The 21990-nt window shown below is 37.9% G+C and overlaps 1 protein-coding gene across 2 annotated transcripts; it reads left to right on the top strand.

Annotated features, from left to right (window-relative positions):
* The first annotated feature begins 722 nt into the window (after positions 1–722).
* Positions 723–21234, top strand: IFNAR1 (interferon alpha and beta receptor subunit 1). 2 transcript variants are annotated; one of them, XM_075033799.1, is made up of 11 exons: positions 723–878; positions 7755–7875; positions 9340–9533; positions 10237–10394; positions 11551–11698; positions 12630–12744; positions 13596–13798; positions 15012–15166; positions 15998–16151; positions 18072–18199; positions 19617–21234. In XM_075033799.1, exons 1-11 carry the CDS (start codon positions 788–790, stop codon positions 19839–19841), a joined length of 1692 nt encoding a protein of 563 aa, XP_074889900.1. In that variant the 5' UTR covers positions 723–787; the 3' UTR covers positions 19842–21234. The 2 variants fall into 2 exon arrangements, with proteins under 2 accessions (XP_074889900.1, XP_074889899.1); XM_075033798.1 differs by having other exon boundaries at positions 18045–18199.
* The last annotated feature ends 756 nt before the right edge of the window (positions 21235–21990 follow it).

The following is a 21990-nucleotide window of genomic DNA, read 5'->3' as shown; positions in this document are numbered from 1 at the left end:
GGCAGAACAAAGGGAGGAAACCCGAGTACTGCCAAGGCCGCACCTGAGAGCTGCACAGCCGCCGACCCCCACCCCGCAGGGCAGCGGTCCCGCCGGGCCTGCGACAACCAGACCACCGAGCACCCGCCCGGCCAGTACCGGGCCGCCAGCCCACGCCGGCAACAAGGCCGGCTCGCCTTACCTGGTCCGCACCCAGCCACACGGCGGCGGCTGCTGCGCGCAGGTAAGAATACCGAGGGATGCCTACACCTGACCAAGCGGCCCTCCGAGGGAGGCTCCTCGCACCACCCCGCGGGAGCGGGGGGCCCGGCCGGTCAGCACAGCCCGCCGCTGCCGCCCGCGCACCGGGGCTCGGCCTCCCCGCTGCCGCTTCCGCCGGGCCTGAGGGGGAGACACAGGTCCGCGTGCCGGCCGAGCGGCGCGCGCCCCGCCGCCCTGTCACAGACCGGGCCGGCGGCAGCGGCGGGACCGGGGAACGCGCGCAACCACGGGGGCCTCCCGCGGGCGGGCGGCCGCCCGCCCTTTCCTTAAGCGGCTCCTCCCACTGCCGCCACCGGAGAATAAACGCCTGAGGGGGCACCAGCCTCCCGGAGGAAGCCGCTCCTCGCAAGCGTCGCGGACGGACGAGTCTCAGACGCCGAGCAGCCGGCCCGACGACGCCCTGCGCCCCGCCCCGCCCGCCAGCCCCCTCCCCACCATCGGCAGCGCGGCGCGGAGGCCGCCTGCGCATGCGCGGCCGCCCGGGGTTTCCGGTAACGGTGCGGGCGCCGGCCGTGTCGAGGGACGGATGGACGGCGGAGCGGCGGTGGGCGCGGGGCGCGGGGCCGTGGCCGCGTTGCTGTCTTCCCTCCTGGTCGCGCTGCCCCTACGCTGCGCAGGTGGGGCCCGGCGGGGCACCCGGCCGGGGGCTGGTGCGGTGCCTGCTCTCAAGGGAGAGGGGGGGGGAGCTTCGGTGCCGCAGCGGCGGCCCGAGGCCTCGGCCTGCGGCGCTGTGAGGGGGGCGGTGGTCTCGGAGCACGGTAGGGCTTGGGTCTGGGTAGGTGTGTCTGCGGGGGTCTCCGTCGGGTGCCTTGGGTTTTCCTCTGCAGGAGAGCAGCTGTCGTCCTCTCGTCTGCTGCAGGCTTTCCTGCTCTCTCCGACTCGTAGAGACTGTAGCTGAGGCGTGGGGCAGATAGGCTGTTGATTTGCTTGAAAGGCATCTCCGTCTAGCCTGACGGAGCCTGAAGTATAGATAAGGAAGCGCGAGAAGTAAAATTGCAACATAAGGGTTTTATCTCACAGGATGGCAACATATGCTTTTTCTTGCATCCTTAAACAGCAAGAAACAGCTGTTGCACAAAACCTTTTTTCAAGGGGGAAGTACTGTGCAACTCAGATAAGCTGTTAATGACTTTCCTGCATATTTACAGGACATTGTGACATGTAACAGAGGGTATATGGGCTAAGCTAGTTTGCATAGTGGAAATAATACAGCTATGGGCTAGTGTGTGCATGCTGCTTCTGATGCCACCTAAACTCTTGAATTCTGTATAAGATTGTATTGTTCTAGTTTGGCATAGCCAAAAGAAGACTAGAGAGAAGCTGTTTCCAGGGGTCCACACTTTGCATTCATGGTAGGATTCGGGCAGAGAAGCAGCTTTGGGTCCTCTTCTCTTTATTTGTTTGCTTTCAGCCATTTCATTTGTAGGTGAATTCTTTGTGCATCAGCCCCAAATTCCATCCCCAAACTGGAAGCATTGAGATACGTGCAGTCACTTTGATTAACGCACATGTATTATAGCAAATGACTAACGTGCAACATACTGCTTCTAGAGCTAGAAGTAATTGCCCTGCTACAGTGACCTCTCACCTTCTGCCCTGTCAAAACCAGCAGTTTCTCTTTGCTGCTCCTATATAAAAGTTCTTGTAGTAAGAGCTCTCCCTGGTTCTTTAGAGCACCTTTCTGCCCACAGAACCAATAACAGTGGGGTCGGTTTTAGTGTGTTTGGTTGTGGGTTTTTTTTTTTAATGTCACATGTAACCAGTCTTCTTTCCTTCCTGTGCTGAAACGTTGACTTAATGTTTCCATCCGTTCTGCTACATACTTAATGTGATAATCAGCGAGCCATGATGTACTCTTAATAGGATTTCCCCTTCACTGTCTCCTGAGGGAGTATATTTCTGTCTTGCTAACACTACTTCATTCTGTTGTTGAACAGCTTTTTTGTTATTCCATTATGTTATGTAATCATTATTTTCAACCATCATTTATTGAAAATATTAATTAAAATATTATGTCATCATGCTTTAAGTGAAGAAACGTGAGTTAATTTTAAATATCTGGCTTTTAATCCGTAGTAAAATAAACAAGGAAGAAGTCTTGATTTTTAGATATTATTTTTATATCTGGTTTCTAGCTAAATCATGAAATCTCTCTGGTAATGAAATGTTACTGAGTTTACTCCTTCATTCCTGGATTGCTGTTCATTAGCATTTAAGAAATTAATTTAGGGAAGCAAACACAACACTTCTTGGAAATAGGGAGTATTATGTGAAAGGATGGATGGGTGGATCACCTATGTGTGTCTATAGTATTGAGAGCAAATGTCATGTTAAATCAACCTGAATTTCTGCTGTTCTAAAGTAAAAGGCTGTGCGGATAGAGGAGCTCCAATTGCATGTGTTCTGGTTTAGTATTGCTTTTGAATCTGTATTGTGTACTAATCTCTTAAGCATACTGGAAAAGTAATCTAGGTTAAACTGCTTCAGTATGATTTTTCCAGCTCATCAAAATTTTTTACAGTTCACTGTCAAGAGGGAATGATGTATCAAGTGGGCACCTGCTCATAATCTGTGTGATAGAACAGTGTAAACTTATTAAATCCACATATAGCTAAGTGGGAGGAGCTCACAATTGTTCTGAAAAGCAGGCATAGAGTCGAGAAGTGTCCTGACAAACTGGAGAAATACTCCAGAAAAAAGTACAGCAGTATTGAAAAAGGATGTGTGCAGGGCTGTGTACTTGGGCAAATAGAGGGTGACAAAAGATGGTCAAAATATCAATTCTGGAAAAAAAAAAAAAGCAATGTTATGAAGCCTTGTAATTTATGTTTGGAAGTTTTAAGTGCTATGCTGTAAAAACCCCCAGAAGTAATGGGGCACTGCAGTGCTAATTAGAATGAAAATGTTGGGTCTTATGTCTTGTAAGCTAGACTTCCATTTATTAATCTTAGGTGGAGTATTGTGATTTTCTGAAACACACTGTTTCAAGCACGTTCGACCATTTGGAGAGAATACAAAAGAGAACCAAAGTCATTCAGAAAGCTAGAAAATTTGGCTTAAAAGGAAAACTGAAAGAATTGTTGCTGCCATTCAGTTTTCTCTTCATCATTAGTCGTGTTTAACATAGTTTTCAAATACATCTGACGTAAAGAATGATGTGCTCTAATATCCATAAACAAAAAGTACATTGGCTAAATGTGTTTAGAGGAGACATAGTTTAGACTCCAGGCTTTGCAGTCTGTAAAATTTTTGTTGTCCATTGTGCTATGAACAACTACTAAGCTAGCATACTTGCTGTAAGGAAACTTGGATCTGCTCTGCAAAGATCCAGATCTCCAATAGAATCTACTAGGAAACCTGATTTAGGAGTTCTTTGCTTTTGATTTACAGAAAGCTTTCCCTAACCTCTAATGGTAAGGATAGTGAAATATTTCAGGTGATTGGAGGCCTGTAAAAATAGATTATGCAGTGGTGGAAACTGTAAGACTTCTCTATGCAAACATCTGATGATGTACGTAGAATTGGCCACCTGCTTTCTCCAATGTGAAACATAGGTCATCTTGCAAGGTTTCTTCCAGCTCAGTTTCTGTGTTTCCAATATATAAATGGGTGATCAGGAAGTGTTAAAATGCAAATGGATGATCATTAACTTTTAACAAATTTCAACCAGAGACATTCCTCAGAATATAAAATTATAGTTGGCTCTCTGATTATATCCCTCTTTACCTGCAACAGGACAGGAGATGGAGTGAACAGATGAAAGAGCATAATTGTGACCTTGGAACCCTCAGTAAATAGGTATTTGAATTTGGATAAGAAATTTAATTTCCTGGTGAAGATAGTTTCAATTATCAGGGTTGTCTGTCAGGACTGGGAGATCCTTCTGAAGCAATAATCTGGTTTTCTGACCAGGGCAAGAAGGAAAGCACCTAATCATGCTCAAGGTAGATCTACAAAGAGCGTTGTGTTTTTTTCAGGTTGTTTTTTTTTGCTGTTATGTTTTATACCACATGAAGGTTGTCTAGTCAAGTGTTCATCTACAGCAGTGGTTGGTAGTGAGGTAAGAAGGAATAAACAAGCAAGTATATGGTGACACTTCACAACATAGTGTTACAGCAGACTATAGCATCAAGGCTTTGTATTTGACTCTGAGTTCATAAGCCAGGTAAGAGTTGAGCATTCAGAGAGTCCTAAGGGAAGGAATTCCACAGATTGACTAAGCGTTCAATAAGGCAGCAGTTTCATTTGTTTCGTTAGAGCAGAGTGGTGTTTGTTTTGATGCTTCCAGCTTTGTGTTAACAAGACAGCAGACCTATTTTGTTGCTTGCATTCCCCATGCCACTCATTAGGTGTCTGTAGATCTGTCATATCCTCCCTTCAGTCTCTTTTTTTCAGGCTGAAGAGTCATAGTCTGATTCCTCCCAGGACAGAAGCTGTTCCGTACCTTGGATTGTCCTTGTCATTCTTCTCTGCCTTATTCCATTCCACTATCCGCTGATGAGAGCGGGCACTCTAGGCCTGCGCATGGTGTTGAACATAAGTCTATAATGAATGTATATAATGACATTAAGCTTTCTACTTTACTCCCTTAATTCCATATCGGTTTCTAACTTTTTTTTTCCCTTTTTGACTCTTGCTGAGTACTGACCGCAAGCGCTGACACTTTTACATTGTTGTTGAACATAACACTGAACAGCTTTCTGAAAATTCCCTGAAAACTTTAGGGTCTTCCCTGAGTAATTGGTAAAAGTTTTTAACCCTGTAGTGGATTTTAAGTTAATTTTACAGATGATGTCTCTGAACAGCATGTTTCTGTTTATTATCTGTAAAGGCTATCGTGCTGCTGAAAACAGCTCTTAATGCCTCATTTCAGCAGTTTGTAAGAAGGATTTTAAAAGGATAAATGTCAAGATGGAGGCCAACCTTTGCTTAAACTTGCATGAGGAAGTTCTCAGAGAAAAAGGCAGGCAAATCTGAGACTTGCAACAGTCATCCTTTGGGCCTTTAACCAAAGCTGTTCCGGAATAAATCTGTTCTAATTCGCTGTGTGTGCTCTTACTCCAGGACTGGAATGCTGTATCTTCTTCCAAATGTCAGCATCCAGAGCTGTATTTTTACAATATTGTTTGTATCCAGAGGGAGAATGTGATTATTTGCTGTGGTATTTACCAGCTTTAGAAAAAGCTGGCCTAGCTTCAAACATTAGTCAGATGTCTTACATCACCATGTTTTTTGTAGCTTGGGGAGAAAGTATATTTGGTTAGAACATGAATCTTGAAACAATTTTTTTTCTGCTTCCAGACTTCCTTTTTCTGATCTCAAATGGAAAAGGTCTAATAAGAATTATTGTAAAGCTTCATTCTGTGAATAAGGATTTGAAAATGTGGGAAAGATACTCTGGAAGTGCAGTGAATATTTGATTTTCTACCCAACACAAACAAAAATAATAGTCCTAACATATAGTAGGGTTTTTTATCAGTGTTGGAGCTCTGTAGGTACAATGTGGTTCTCAGCTAATACTATGTTATCTCATCCTGCCTTCTTATGGTTTACTCCAAGGTTCTATGTTGTTCAGGGTAAAGAATCTACCTTCGGAATCTCCTGGAAATAAATTCTGTAGTGGGATCTGTGAGGTTTTACTGAATTATTTTCCTTTCAAGTTTTGTGCTTTCAGGACTTTTTTCTAAGGGTCTGTAGTCTGTGGATACCACTTTAACTTTGTTCTCCAAAAGGATTTTGCAGACTTCAGTTTATAGATTGCTTTTCCACACACATTTCCTTTTTATAACGAGAACTTGGTCATCAGGTAAAATAGGAAATAGTTTTTGCAATGAAGAGCCCCTCTTAAAATCAAATTCAGAATAATCCTTTAGATGTGTAAAGAGACTTTGATTGCCTAGGTGCAATAGGATGTATTTATGCTGATTTCTTCCTAATATAATCAAACATTAGACTGACATCAAAAAGCAATTTCAGAGTGATGGTCACCAACATATTTTTAGAAGTTGTAGCCATTGGGAAGTGATTAATATTGTAACACACAACTGGTTAAAATAGGAAGTCAAGTCAGAGAGGTGTGGTAATTTTATTTAGTATTGTTATTATTAATTACTTTTTTATTTTATTTTTTTCCCCTGATGTGTTAGAAGTTGAAAGTATGTTCTTAGTAAGAGGACAGAGGTATGCACTGCCTAAATTGTACATAGCCTGGGTTGTCAAAGATAGCTAGTATAGGATACCAGGCAGAAGAACTTAGATGAAGTTCAAGCTCTGTAAATCTGGGCTTGGCTGCTTAGTTGGTGGTTTTGGTATAATTTTAGTGACTTCTGTGTGAGGTTCCCTCAGTTCACGTGTATTCCCTGTGCCTTCACACTGTTTCCCTTTGCTCTGTAAGCCACAGTGTGGTTTAGTTTCTAGTACTAGAAAACTTGCAGTCCAAACTTTCAGCCCTAATTGGAACTCCTTAGCCTCACTGCTTTGAAGTAGTGCCATAGACTGATGTGCAATAATTCAAAGCAAAATGTACCTTATAAACAGCTAGATAAATTTCAGTTTTCGTAAGTATCAGAATAATTCCTTCTCCCATAGCATTGTGACTCTCATCTGTCCTCTGATACCTGAATTGTATACCAAATAGGACACCTAGGATTCTGCATATCTCAAAATTAATGGTGAGGAAGTCTTCTTTAGGAAGTAGAATATAAGCTAATTATGAGGCATTTGGGGTTTTTTAATAATTATTTTTGAAAGGTGGAAGAAAAAGAGGGGAGAGAGCTATCCTGCAGATGATTCTAGCATGCATGCTTCCCTCCTGTTGGCAATCTGCCTGTTAGGCTTTATCTTCTCATGATCTGGTCCTTTCCTTGATGTTAGGGGCATTCTCATGTGTCCTGAGACTTAGCCCTCACCCTCCATAAGTAATTTTATGTACTGTTCTTTGTGTAAAAGAAAACACAAGATTAGAATGAGCAAGATACAAGATCTGCTATGTGATGAAGCCTCACTGAAAGGGGTTTGTGTTGAATTTATGGCAGTAATACGTGACATAAAACAAGTCTGCTATGCTCAATCTGTTCTGCAACTGTGAAATAACAACATTATGTCAATCCCTAGCACTTTGCATCTGAGATCCAGATGTTGGATCCAACCAATAACATACTGGTTTAAATGCATTCAGACTGCTTATAATCAATGCATGACAGTGAACACAGTCCTTGAATGTTGCAACTGTATATACTCTTTTTAAAGGGGTGTGGGGAGAAAGACATTAAGCACAGAGGAAAGAGCTGCGTAGTCAAATAGGCAAAGCAGCTGCCTCATGCACAGCTCCTGAGCTATGTATTGAATTGCTGAGTAGCATGGGGTTTTCTTAACTCTTATGTTTTTTATTTAATTTCACTATAAATCTCTACTTTTTTAACAGAAGTTATTCTTAAGTTATGTACAAATTATTTATCCCAGTCTTTATATACATTTATGTTATTTTCTTGTAGGCCAAACTAATCTGAAGAGTCCGCAGGATATTCAGGTCTATGTTGTAAATACAAATTTCACTCTAAGGTGGAACTACACTGGGAGTGATACCAATGTGACATTTTCAGCAGAATACCGATGGTAAGTAGAAACTTATATTCTGAGCCAGAAATGTCTGATGCTTATCTGTGTAGAAGAGCATATTAATTTATTACTATGCTTCTTGATACTGCCATGTAAAACTTCTGGAGACTTTTTGAAATCCAGAAAGTAGAGGCCAGGAAGATTAAGTCTTGAAATGAAGTGGAATCCTAGTATTGTCCTTCATTTGTCTAATTCATATGTAAAATTAGATTGGTCACTGATAGCGACATGTTTTAAATGGAGAATACACTTGGCAGTAATGCTTAATACTAGAGTGGTTCTTTGAGAAGATTAACCAGTACACTTAGAAATGTAGTATTTAGATTTAGTTATTCTCTTTTTGTTTTTTGGGTTTTTTTTAATTAAGCTACATTGTGGCCACACACAGACAATTTGAGAGAATTTTCAGTGTGGCTTTTGAATAATTTGTCAGTGTTTATGAATTCAGGTTTCTCATCTGCAACTTTTAGTCACCAGATGAAATAATTTAATTTTTATTTATTGTAATTTAATGTTTGCTTCGTTTTCTTCAATTGTTTCATATACCAATACTTACGCATGCATATACATATACATTTGGTATTTTGTAGCATTTCCCTTACAAGTAAATCTTAAAAAAACATTTCTAACATCAAATCACTTAAGAAGTTCCTGATTCTAGTATTTCCTAGTGTATGATTTTGGATTTTAAAAAAAAAAGCTTGCCTTCTTCAATGTGTAGATGAGAAACAGCTGCTCTGAAAATAGTTTTATTTTAAAAACATAATACTGGTCTGAAAGATAAGATAGGAGCTGAGGATATACAATTACTACTTCAAGTCTGTGCCTTTTTTTTTTTGGTCAGGACATTTTTAATCTCTATATGAAATGTCTCTTTCTTAAATAAGGTGTGGATGTCTGTTAACTCACAAGAAAAATAGCTTCTGTAAAGCTGATTATTCCAACACTTACTGCTGAACTCCAGTTTTCTCCTTTGTGTTTTAATTTTCCTCTAATCTACATTCCTTGCTGATGTTAGAATTGGCGTTTGCTGCTTTTATGCTCTTTTAAGCGCTTCTTGCCATCAAGACTTTTAAATTTCTTCCAATGAATTATAGAATCATTGCCAGACTATGATCATGTACTAAGGATATAATTCTGGGTTTTGACAGTACTTTGGTGCTGTTTTCTGAGACCATGTGTTTACATGGTGAATAAAGCAAACTGGTATCAGACTTTGCAGACTGATAGTTAACCTTTGGTAATAAGGCTGAACTAATAAATTAATAGATTAAATTAATGAATTAAAAGGTGATATGAATTCCGGGGTAACTAAGTAGATAACACTGATTACACTGCTGCTGGTGATAAAACAGCATTAAATGGTGTGATATTTATTAGCATTAAGAAGAAAAGGAAAAAGAATTTCAAGTTTAAATTGTGTATTGGTTTGTTTTTTGGGGGGTGTGTTCATTCTTGCAGGTTTGAAGACTTTGTGACAAATGAAACAGAATGGAAGGAGTTGCCTGGGTGTCAAAATGTTACTCACACGGAATGTGACTTTTCCTCAGCAATAACCAAATACTATGATACACATCATGTGCGTATAAGGGCTGAAAGAAGGGAAGAAGTGTCTCCATGGTCTAGCACTTTTGAAATGAATCCCTATCTTATAGGTATGAGCTCCATATATACTGTAGCATTTCTAGTTAAATGTCCTTCTGCACATTATTGTGGAAAAATGCATGTGGTTTCTATGGCTCAAAACAACATGATCTAGTAGTTTTTTCAACCTTAACATAATGTAAGGTATTTGCAGGTCATGGAATGTTATGATTCTCCCTTTTCTGGAAAGGGGAAAGTATTGTAAGCGATGCTGTTTTTCTGACAGAATTTTCTGTCACACTGTATTTTTCTAGATTTCAGAAAAATCCTTTTTGACAGTGGTCTTTTCTGGAAGTTTTCTTCTGACCTTGTGAGTTTTTGGTAGTTATAGTATAGTGTGGTACTGAAGCTTTCCCTCAATGTTGGATTGATTTGTTTGAGCTAGGTTTCTTGCCTTGCATGTTTTAGAATAACTTATACTGATTTTCACTGCAGATTCTGGAAAACATTCATTAGTAATATTGCATTTTAACTCTACTGCTTTTAGAACCAGGTAATGGTGGTTGTTTGTTAGGTTAGGCTTTTATTAGATACTGCCTGAGATTCATGAAATCTAAGATCCTATAGGCAATTACTGTGATCTTGTTACTCCCTCAGAAGAATTAAAAATAAGACACTATAGGCAGTTACTGTGGTTTTACTAATGTAAATTACTTTTTTGATGTTTTTTCTTTAAATAGTCATGCTTGACTTTTTTTCTTTTAATATTTGCAGCTCATATTGGTCCCCCAGGAGTAGAGTTGCAGTCCATAAATGGAGTCATAAAAATTAAGATTTCTCCTCCAGAAGCAAATCAGGTCCGAAAAATGTGGATAGCTCATCTACGTTTTAAATATAATCTTGTTATCTGGGAAAATTCATCAAATGCAGAGGTATGATCACTCCTTTTTTTTTTTTTTAACTTTTTAACCTTAACATAACTGTCAGAGATGTACTTTGTGTCATGCTACAAAATGGAATTGTTTAATTATGTAGCTGTGTAAAACTGTTGCTATGCAGTTTAAAAGTTGGGAGGGGCTGTTTTCTTGGGGTTTTTGGTTTTGTTTTCACTAGAGGATTTTATTAGATTTGTGATAAGAGTTCGTATTTCTGTTAAATGCTGGAGCCACTTTTCAATGAATGAAGAAGAAGGTAAAACCATCTCAGATGTGTTTGGAGCAGGCGCCACTCTCAGCCAGCAGGAACAGGGAGGGGAAAGAGTTCAAGGCAGTGGGAAGAAGCATTTACAGTAAGGCATAGGTATAGGGGAGGGGAGAGGTAGGAGGCTAGTTTGGTCTTGCTGAGACCACATAGCTTGACTACAGCTCTCAGCACACTGTCCTGTGTCATTAACTAAGTTCTTTGTTTTTATACTGTAGGTTGGGGTTTTTTAGGGATTCTTTTGAGGTCTTGTAATTGTGAACTAGTTTCCAAGCCATAACGTGCATCTCACACAGCACATATAGCTATTCTGTAAAGACCAAAGTAGAAAAAGTCTTTCTTTTTTTATCCTTTTAGGGGAATGGGTGCCAGCTAGATTAGGGTAGGAATTGGAGAGGTACCTGTGTTCACTTGGAAGACATAGTCATAATCATTACAGATCAAAGGAGAAAAAATAAGTACAAGCTGTGTACAAAGGTCATTCACTGAAGTCTGGTAAACTAAAAGCAGGGAAGTAGCTGGAGGAGGAAGGGGGAGTGTTTGCTGAATGAACTGAGGGACAGAAGTGTACTATTTGCTTCTGAGTTTGTGCCTGAATATTTGTGTGGTGAGTTATGCATCATGTAGAGCAGTGCCGCAATCCGTCCCTACTTTCATGTGTTAAAGGAGCACGACGTGTTCCTTCCTCTCAATCACGTAGCTAAGTTGGATACTTCCATTTAGCATTTATTCAGCTCATATATTGTCCTTCATTCCCTATTTTAGCATTTTTGATGGCATATTATATAAATGGGCTGAAACCTGGGGAAAGAAAAAGATACTTTAAAAAAATCAGCTCATCGGGAAGAACAGTTCTCTTCATATGCTGTTTGCAATTGTTTCTTACAGTTCAGAAGTCAAAGTATTTTTCCTACTGACACAATTGATGATCTTGCACCAGACACTACCTATTGTTTGAAAGTTCAGGCAACCCTTCCTTTGGACTTGCAAGAAGGCTTATTCAGTCCTATTCATTGTGTAAAAACTACCCGTAAAGGTACAGAGTAAATTTGTTTTATCTTAAAATGATTACTCCAGTTTAAACTGTTGGAAACTAAATTCTAAAGCAATAGAAATATGCAGAAGTGCCAAGTTCCTACTCATTTTGGTATAACAGCAATCTTGACAGTTACGTACATTTTCTATTTTAAATCAATGTAAAATATGTCACCTATCAATATTAGAGTTTTAACAGTACAAAAAGTTTTTTGCTCCGAGGTAAATTCTGTCCATTAATTTGGATCGCAAAAACTACTTTCTGTATTTTGGAAAATGGGTATTTTTGAATTTGTGACTTTGAATCAGGAGGAAAGGGATGTGTATGTAGGTAAAACAAAAGCCTTTTGTATACTTGGCACTAAATGAATGCATATAAAGTTGAGTTAAGCTTAAAAAAAAAATTGTTTTTATGGAAGCCTTGGTGAATTTATTATTACAGATTCTGAAGAATGGCTTAGTGGCAGTTTGCCACCAGTTGCTTGTTTTGCATGTCTAAATTTAAGTTCTTTTGTGTGCTGTTCAGGTGTCAGTTTAAGTACTTCTAAATGTTTTTTTCAGGAAAAAAATAACAGTGTGGGTGGGAATGTAGGTCAAACACTAGACTGAACGGGTGGTATGTCAAAATTACTTTGTGTGTATTTTACATGTTTTTCTCGAGTTGTTGCAGTACCAGTTTATTTCTACTAATCTCAATGTTTCTGTACTTAATTTTTTCTGAATTGATTTTTAACTTTATTTACTAAAGGTTTAATATGGTGTATGTATCAGAGACCTTGACTTGCCATCTTTATAATGAAAACAGACAACTTTTTTTTATTATTGAAAGCGTACCATGACCATTTACGTGAGAAATACCCATTCAGTGAGAAATCGCTATACATAATATAGAGCTTTTCAGTTACTGTGCGTTTCCTTTTCATTTTGAGCAGTGAATGACCTACTCTGTGCAACAGATGTGAGCATTCTTGCTTTGAATATGAAATTTCATCTGCACTGGAATAATCGATATAAGCAACATGTGAGCTACAACGTACAGTATCTCATGTGAGTTAAACAATTTCCTTATCTCTGCTTAAACAGGTTATGTCATTCTAAATGCCATTCATTGTATTTTGCAAATAGTTCCTAGAAGTTAGAGTGAAATACTTGGCAAAAGTGACTTAACGTATTCATTGAAACATTGGGTACCCCATCTGGACACAGTGTGGCTTTTAAAAGGATTGCATATAGCATCATATCCTGGAATTTCAGGGTAGTAGGCTTCTTTTAAGAGTGTTAAACACTTGATGGAATGGACTACTAAATATATGCTAAGTAACATTTTTAAAAGATGTAAAGTTTGCATTGCTTCATATCTTTTTGAATATGAAGAAATTGGATGACTAAAAGTCAGCAAAAATGTAGGTGTTCAAGGTTTCAATTATCACTTATGTTGACTACTTCTGGTCGGATCCTAACATGGAAAAAAACCATCATGTCTCTAAACCTGTATATTAATATCCAGTTGTCACATAAGTATTGTGTGTGGCCAGCATCTAAATGAAGAGGATGGATACCTCTAGCATTCTTTTGGAATTCCTTTGGCATGACAGAAAAATAATCAACTTAATAGAACGATATGAAAAATCTTAATTTGGATTTTAAAAATTTCTAAACCTGATAGAAATTTCTGATATTTAGAATACTGATTTTTCATTTATAACTGAAACAATTAAGTTAACTAGATAAGGAAATACAAATTAGTGCTTTAATCAAGCCTCAACAGAAAAATTATCTAAGAGGCCCATTCTTCCAAAAATAAAAAAACCTATGTAGCACAAGTGGACATGCTTTTTTCTTTTTTTTTTTTGAGTTCAAGGACCTCACATCAAAAATCATTAAAATATCTCTTGCAGTGGTTATCTAAAGAAACTTCATGATGATTACTCAATGAAGTGGCTCAGTGTACCTGGATGTGAAAACATCACTGATACACAATGCAATTTCTCATCTATCATCTCTACTACTTCTGGAATTTATTATCTCCGTGTGCAGGCCATGAGTGAATATAATAAATCATGTGTGTCTAATGAAGTAAAAGTAGATCCTCTGATAACAAGTAAGCAAACATGTTTTCTTAACTTTTCATTTCTCAACAAACTTATGTCTAATGCTGTTATTTGCCAAAAGAAACTTGCTAGATTAATGAAACAGAATACATAGTTCCCCTACAGAAACTGTGTTGGAAATCCTGGCCTCATCAAGTTAAAAAGGAGTTTCTCCATGGTTTCTCTATTCAGCACAGCCAGTATTTCACTATATTTAGAATCATATCATTTGCTTTACAAAATTAAACCAAAAAGCATTGTATGGCATTTTATAATCTCACTGTATACTATGTTAATCGCTGTGTGAGATTGTACCAGAAATATCTCTAGTCTGACTTTTGCCATTGACAGGGAGCACTTCTTGATATCTTAGAAAAACAATGCCGAAGTCACATAACTTTGGAATCCTCTGCCTCTCTTTTCTTGTGCATCTACTCTCATCTCCTTCTCTCTACCCCTGCACAGTGCACCCCTGAATTTTGTGTTGAAGCAGTATTACATTGACAGACAACCCTGAAGAGCTTCATGAAAAAGCAATCTTAAATGATAGTGACATCTAAGTAAAAAATACATAACACTTTCCAGAGTGAAATGATGATAATTTTTATCTTTGGTGCACTCTTTGATTTTGTGAGAAATGGGACCTTACTAAAATGTTTGGCTTCAAAAAAGTTATCATTCATAAATGTCAAGAAATGTTTATATCTAGTATGTAGGGTAATATTCCATTGCCTTCCATACTGAAGATGGAATCAATAGCTATTCTATATGTCAGTTTTCCCTTGTCCAAGCTCTTGGTAATTAGATAGTTCTTTAATACAATAACAGTGACCTAGGTAAATAATTCAACAAAAGACAACAAACTGTAATACTTCTCACTTTTCAACTATACTGTAACTGTGAAAGGGGGTATATGTGGAAAGGAGGGCCCACATCCTGATGAGTTAAGAAGTGTTCAGTAGTTTCACTTTGACTTGCATAGAGTTAATCCCACTGTCTGTGTGTTTCACTGAAACTTGCAGAAGCAACATATGAATGTGGAAAGAGAAAATAATTGAAATACTTCTTGGGACTTGAGATTCTGAATAAAGCTATTAGTGAAGTTAGACTTTTAAGTGTATGTTTCTTAAAAATTGTCATAGATTTAAATTATAGTATTTCATGCAATATGTTTATTTGGATTCTTTCAGTCTTATTTTTAACTTTTTTTTTTAATGTCTTAAGATGAAATTGGCCCTCCTGGTGTAAAAGTGGACATCAGTGATGTTTTGCTCCATATCCAGATTTCTCCTCCAGGAGGATCTGAGAATGAAGTCATGAGGGAGCATTATGACTTGTCTTACCGGATTCTGTATTGGAAGAATTCATCGAATAATGAGGTATGAACTAGTTAAATACTTAAACCAGTGTATAAAATTTGTTGTGACTTAAATACTGAGTTTGAGTTCTCCTCAAGAAGCTTATTTTCAAAAGAGGTACATATATGGTGTATCAATCATGCGATTGTTTGTTTTGGTTTTTTTCTCCCCTGGAAGATTCTTTTAAAAATCTGGTCAAGATGACCTTTATCACAAAGTAATTGAAATTTTAGTCTTTTTCCATTTATGTGTCTGTATGTAATGATTTGCAGAATTGCACTGAGTTTTGTACAAGCTGCTAAATGGCTCACTTCTGAATAGAAGTTGTAGGGCTCTTGTGATGCTGTCTTTCTTGCAGTATGACTCTGTGCGCTGTCTTAATGTAGCTTCTGGCCCCTCAAATTCTGTTCTTTTCTGTATTTGTGGCTTTATAGCTATATGTATCATAAAATAATGAAGTCTTGCATGCTTTTAGCTCACATTTTAATGGATCTTTCCATATTCTTTAAATGCTTCTTACAGTAAAATATTTTACAGTAATTGGTAAATGTGTATGTGTAAATGCATGGAAGAAGAGAAGAAACCAAACTTCAAGAAGAAGTTTCATTCTGCACACAGCTTTGAACTGTAAAATTTCAGTATGGCAAAAGCAGTTGGTTCTTGCTGATAAGTGTTTCCTGAATGTGTTTGCTTAGGAGAGAGTTCTGTGGTTCCTTTTATTTTATTTAATCCAAGTACAGAATGGTGTCTAACTTCTTACAGAATTACTTCTTCAGCAGAGGCCAAAATTCTAATCTGAGTGACTCTTGTACTATTTATGTGCATCTTATTCTTCCAACTTTTCTTTTTCAGGAGGAAATCAAAATGAAAGAGATAAAACAGACAATAGGGACAATCTCTGATCTAACACCCTTGACTTTGTACTGTGTAAAAGTACAAGCCTTCTCAGAAGTTTACAACAAAAGCAGTCATTACAGCAAAGAGGAATGCATCAAAACACCTGGAGGTAGGAAGAGCTTGGGAATTGTTACACTTCTGGAAATAAAACAGTTAACCCTTCACAGGCCTTTGCAGGTCTCACTAGTTTAAAAAGTATTTGCAGTATGACTTATTGGCCTTACAGACTTTGCACCTAGTTAGGCAGAGATCCCTATCAGCAGTCTGTCACTTAGCTGCTCTGTGTTGTCTCCTATAGCTAAACTAATAAACTGCTTCTGTTCTGATCTAATAAAAATTACATTCTGGTTATTCCACCACACAACTCAGTTTAGAAATTATCTCAGATTAATAACTGTAATGATTGTGAATTGAACTTAGTTCTGTACAATGACTTGTTAACAGGCAAGCTTTAATTTCCAGTACTTTTAAGATATTTTTAGGAGGGTGCAACAAATCACTAAATGCTATGTTTTCAAGAATATTTTATTCTTGAAATTGTCTTAATTCTTCTGTGAATTAATTAAATTTTTAAAAAATCCTGCACTAAAGTGTGAGGAGACAAATCATTGGACTCATAGCTAAAAAGCTCTCCTTTGTGCAAAATGAGAATACATTTGTAGATGGACTACAGTTACTCAGAACACGAGAGCAAGTTATCTGTTGAATTTAATTTGGCCAATTATCTTCTATTAACAGGCTGTAACACTAGAAAAATTACTAAGTATTCAAACTGACTTAAAACTAAGAAAATGTAATAATAGTAATGCTACTTTCTCACATCTTAAGTTCTTAGGATTCATTTATATTGTAGTCCTTGCTGCTTTGTCTTTATCAAGCCTAAAAAGGAACAAATGTTACTCTTTTTACCTTAATAAGAGAAAGTCTTTAATCTATTTTACTAGTTAGTTATTAGTCTTCCCCATATCCTTCTATTACAATGAGCCTATTTAAGACCAAGCAGCACATTCAAGGCTCTATATTGAGAGATGCAGTCATGCAGATCCTGCCCTGTACTTCCCATATGTTCTTATATCCCGGTATGGAAATCTTTCATTCTTTGATCATTCATACTAACTGGAAATAGAGATAAAAAGACCTGCTTGTTTCATCTTTGATTATTTCTGAAGTGTCTCCTGGTATGTATTAATTTTAGTTATGTTCAAACTCCTTTCAGTTCATTTGTTTGAGATAGTGCCAGAGAATATGTTACAAAGCATAAGAGTGGAGGGGAGAAGGAAGCTTGCAAGACTCTTGAACTTAAGCACTGAATAGCTTATGACTATACAGATAAAAGGTTTCTTTGACTACACTATCTTACTATCAAAAACTGGATTCTGTCATGTAAACTCCTTCTGCCATAAGGTCCCAACCTTAAGTCCTGGAACTGAGCCTAGCCTGTTAGATTTTCCACAGTTCCTGGGTTAATACAGGAATGCAGGACCATAGAATCATAGAATGGTTTGGGTTGGAAGGGGCCTTGGAAGATCATCTTTGAAGATCCCATGGGCAGGGACACCTTCCACTCTATCAGGTTGCTCAAAGCCCTGGCCAACCTGACCTTAAACATTTTCAATGATGGGGCATCCACAATTTCTCTGGGCAACCTGTTCCAGTGTCTTACCACCCTCATTGTAAAAAAATTTCTTCCTTATGTCCAATCTAAACCTACCCTCTTTCAGTTTAAAACTGTTGCCCCTTGTCCTGTCACTACAGGCTTTGGTAAAAAGTGTTTCTGTCTTATAAGCCCCTTTTTGATAAATATTTTGTTCTGTGTTTTTAATAAGATTATTTAAGATACTGGAATGGCATAATTTTTGTAATGATCATTATGGCTGCATATAGTACTATAGAAATGTGAAATTTTGCGATAAATACTGTAGGAGATTTGGAGGTAATTTGCTCTTTGACCTTTATAGTTTATGAATACCTAGACTGAATGGGGTTTATTAACTTTTTTTAGATAAAATTTTACATCTGGTCATTTTAGCAACATTTGTAACTGCCCTGATTGCTGTCTTTCTTGTGGCTACACCGCTTGGTTTTGCCCTGTACCAAGTCTACAACAAAATCAAATACGTGTTCTTTCCATCATGCCAGCCTCCTTTGAACATAGAGGTAAGATGAGATGTATTTTTCTCATTCATTAAGCAGATGTATTTTTAGAAAAAATGAACAGAAAATATTATGAAAAAGTGTTTATCTGTTATCCTGTGGTCTTATGGGTATGCCAGGATTAACTGTATAGGTTTTAACAAAGTGCAGGAATTCCTATGGAAAAAAATGGGTAGTATCAATTTCTAGAATTCTGTGATTAGCAAATATTTAAACTCTTATGGTTTTTCTTCTGTCTGTGCAAAAGTGTTGCTAACAATCCTTTATTCCAGAGAGTGTGCGTGTCTACCCAATGTGATAATGTACTTTTGCCCTGCTATATGAGACCAGAAATGTTTTTCCATTGTGTTATCTGAAAGAGCATGCTCTAGCCTTTTTGCCATCCTTTAAAACTCAGAGGAGGCAAAAATGCAAGCCCAGTCTTTAGATGAAATTTCAGTGTAGCAGGCAGCAAATGCTTGTATCATTTCCTGACCTAGTGGCCTGGATGGTCTCTAAAAAGGCAGGTGATGTCCAATTTCCAGCTCAGCTTGGCACAGGTAGTACTTAGCAGGGATCCTGTTCTGGCATGAACAGGGCAGCACATTAAGTGTAGGGATATTTTGAAATGTAGCAAGAACTGCTTTTCGCTGTGTCTCTGAGAACATTGATGTTGAGCAGTGTATGGCCTTCCTAACATGTGTCATCTTCTCACTGAAGCTCCTAGGACATGTAGTATACAAAGCTTTCTGAGCAAAGTTGTAATTTAAAACCAGTCTCATAGTTTACAAGGGCTAATCTGAATTTAATTTGTAAGGAAGGCAGCATTTTAGCTGGTTTCTTCAGTAGAATACTGGTAACATAATTAATGCATATTTAGAACCTTTTGTGATGGATTTGATATAAATGACAACTTCAGAGAATAGATTTAAAGCATGTAGGATAGACAGCAGTGCACTGTTGAGAGCTGTATAAGGTTTGGTATCCTGCTGCAGCAGATCACTTTCTCCTTCTTTCAAACTTTTCTTTATAACTGTTAATGGTTTGTAGACTTTGCAAACACACACCTGTCGTTCCCATGCTACCACATGATTTTTGAAAGTGTTGTAAATTAGGATTTTCATTTACTTCTTGGGTCACCTCATAAGGCTATAATCAATGACATATTGCAATTATATAGATGATTGACAACTACGAGCATAGCAAAAGAGTTAAGATTAATGCTAGACTTATTCTTTAGTGTTCGATTATACACATGCAACTAAACTTCATCCTAACTTTCAGTTTGTGAACTTGGGGAAACAAATGGCATATTATAGGTAGAAAACCTCATGATGCTACTGAATACGATAAACCAGTTTTGTACAGCTGTGGTGTTAAGCAGAATCATTATGTAGGTATTATGTACAAATGTTCATCTCTTCTGTTTCTCCTTTTGCAGGGTTTTGGAGGACAGCTCTTAAGCAGTCCTTATCTGTCAACTACAGAAGAACCAATAGAAAATTGTTCTATAATTGAGACTATCATCACAGAAGAAGTAAATCAAACTGATTTTAAAGACTACATACATTCTAAACAGAGCAGTCGAGATTCAGGAAATTACTCTAATGACGATACTTCAGGGAGCAAAGTGTCAGAAGAAACACTAGAAAAGGAAATAGTATAACTTTTAAGAAAATAAAATTCATATATGGGACTGGCAATGTAATAAACACTTAAAACTTTTTTATTATGAAAGTCACAACCTAAGGAAGGCAGTATGACTTTGGGATCTTTGTCTTCAGGTTTCCAAATCTGCACTTTGTTAGTGGAAAGTTACATACCCTCTCTGCTGCAAGATGATTAAAGTTAAAACACAATTGACTCCTTGTACCTTACGCCATTTTGACTGACATTTCATCATATGATAAAAAGAATACCATCTGCGTAAAGAGGAGCAGATCTGTACACTTTATATACTTGAACCTGATAACCTCGGCGAAAGCCTACTCCTGTTCCACAGGAAGAATTTCTCTTTATCTTAGAAGTTTGTTTTGAATGCCAGTGTGTACTGTGACAGAAGCCTTAAATTCCAGTATTGAATCGTAAGATGTTTACATAGGCAGAAGGAAATTGATGGATACAACTTCTAATAACTTTTTTGACATCCTCTTCCAGCCCCCTGAGGGGCAGTGCTTTGTGGCTCAGCAGGTCCAGAGCAAAAGATGCAAAGAGACCAACAGTCAATGAGGTAGCTCCTCTGAGCCTCCTTGTAGAATTGCTTGGGGCCATGGCTGTGGGATGCTCCCAGTGCCCACTTGTTTGTTTCTATATCTGTGTCCCTGCATCAGGGTGCTCTTCTCCCACAGCACTCAGTAATCTGGGCAAGTATGGGGAGGGCAAAAGGCAGGAAGGAGATTCACTTCACTTTACTATAAAGAAAAATTTCTAACTAGAAGCTCTTTGTAAATGAGGTTGGATCAAATTGTTTTGCACTGCATTTAGGATAGAAAAAAAAAAAGAACATCCAAGCAAGATGTATGCTGCAAGAAGAAACTAAAGAATACTGTTACTTTAAATGACAAGGCACGTTAAGAGGCATATTCTTGATTATTTTTTCCCCCATGGCTATGTAACCAGAAGTGTGTAAAATATTTATTTCTAATTGAATTGTATTTAGAAATGTGAGTCTCTTAACAAGGAGGAAACTTATTTCTGTAATTAGAAGGACCCAAGTTGAATTTAGAAAATGCCTATTAACAGAATGGTGAGGATGCTTGTCATTCAGAGCTTTTTCAGCTTAGTCTCATTTTGGCAACAGATTTTTCCTTGTACAGATTAAAAGGATATGCTGCAATAATGTTTCAATTTGTATGCCACTTTCTTCTGAAGTAATTTTTAAAAGTAGCTTATTTTTTATGAAGAAATTGATTTAAAGTAAACTGGTTTTGAGCTTCATTGTTTGTTTTCACAAGCAACTGTTGGTGTTTATAATTTTTTTTATTTTGAAGATGTGAACTAATTTTATAAATTTTATATCCCTGTGTTCATTGAAGAACATAATAAATTTTGCGTATTTACTTCTTTATGCTTTTCTTGGTTCCATATATTTTTGATGTAGTGACATTGAAGCTACACCATGGATACTTAGGAAGCTCCCATGAGTCTTCAGTTACTGACCTCCCTAAAAAAAACAGTGTGAAGAACATCATATATAAATTTAATTAGGGCTTACTTTGAGAGTGTTGCATGATTTGGACAAATTAGAAAGAAAGTGCTAATTCAGTTGCTGAATCAGGGCTTAAAATGAGAACACTGAATGTGAGCATTCCAGTCATTGTGGTCTTTGGTAAATAGCTTCCATCTCCAAATTCTTGCGAGATACTTAAACGGAGGATGGTATGAAGTTGTCTGTATTTGTGTGGTCTCTTCAGTATAATCTAAGTTTGCTGTGAGGATGCAACTTATTTATGCAGCTGTTCCTCTTAGTGATTTATGCTGTAGCTGGTCTTCCTGGGTGTTTTTTTTTCTCCTGGACAACTTCAATTTCAGTCTATTTTTCTTATTTGTGACCTACTTCTACAGTAGAGTTTGGGGACATATTTTCATTTGGGGGATTTTCAAAAGTGAAGCTATTCTAAACACGTTTTCTGAAGTAAGGTGTGGTGGGTTATGGGTTTTGTTTTTTCTTTGCTCATCTAGGGAAAAGGTTTCATCTGCTATTTCAGCAGCTAACTGTGGGCTATTGTTTTGATAATTGTTTTCTGTGACAGAAGATTTTATTTGCCTCCTGGAGTTTCAGCACTCTGGAAGAAAGCTATTTAATGTGAAGGATT

This window comes from Buteo buteo, chromosome 8 (assembly GCF_964188355.1).
Source record: "Buteo buteo chromosome 8, bButBut1.hap1.1, whole genome shotgun sequence".
NCBI lineage: Eukaryota > Metazoa > Chordata > Aves > Accipitriformes > Accipitridae > Buteo > Buteo buteo.
This window is presented reverse-complemented; position numbering and strand designations above follow the sequence as displayed.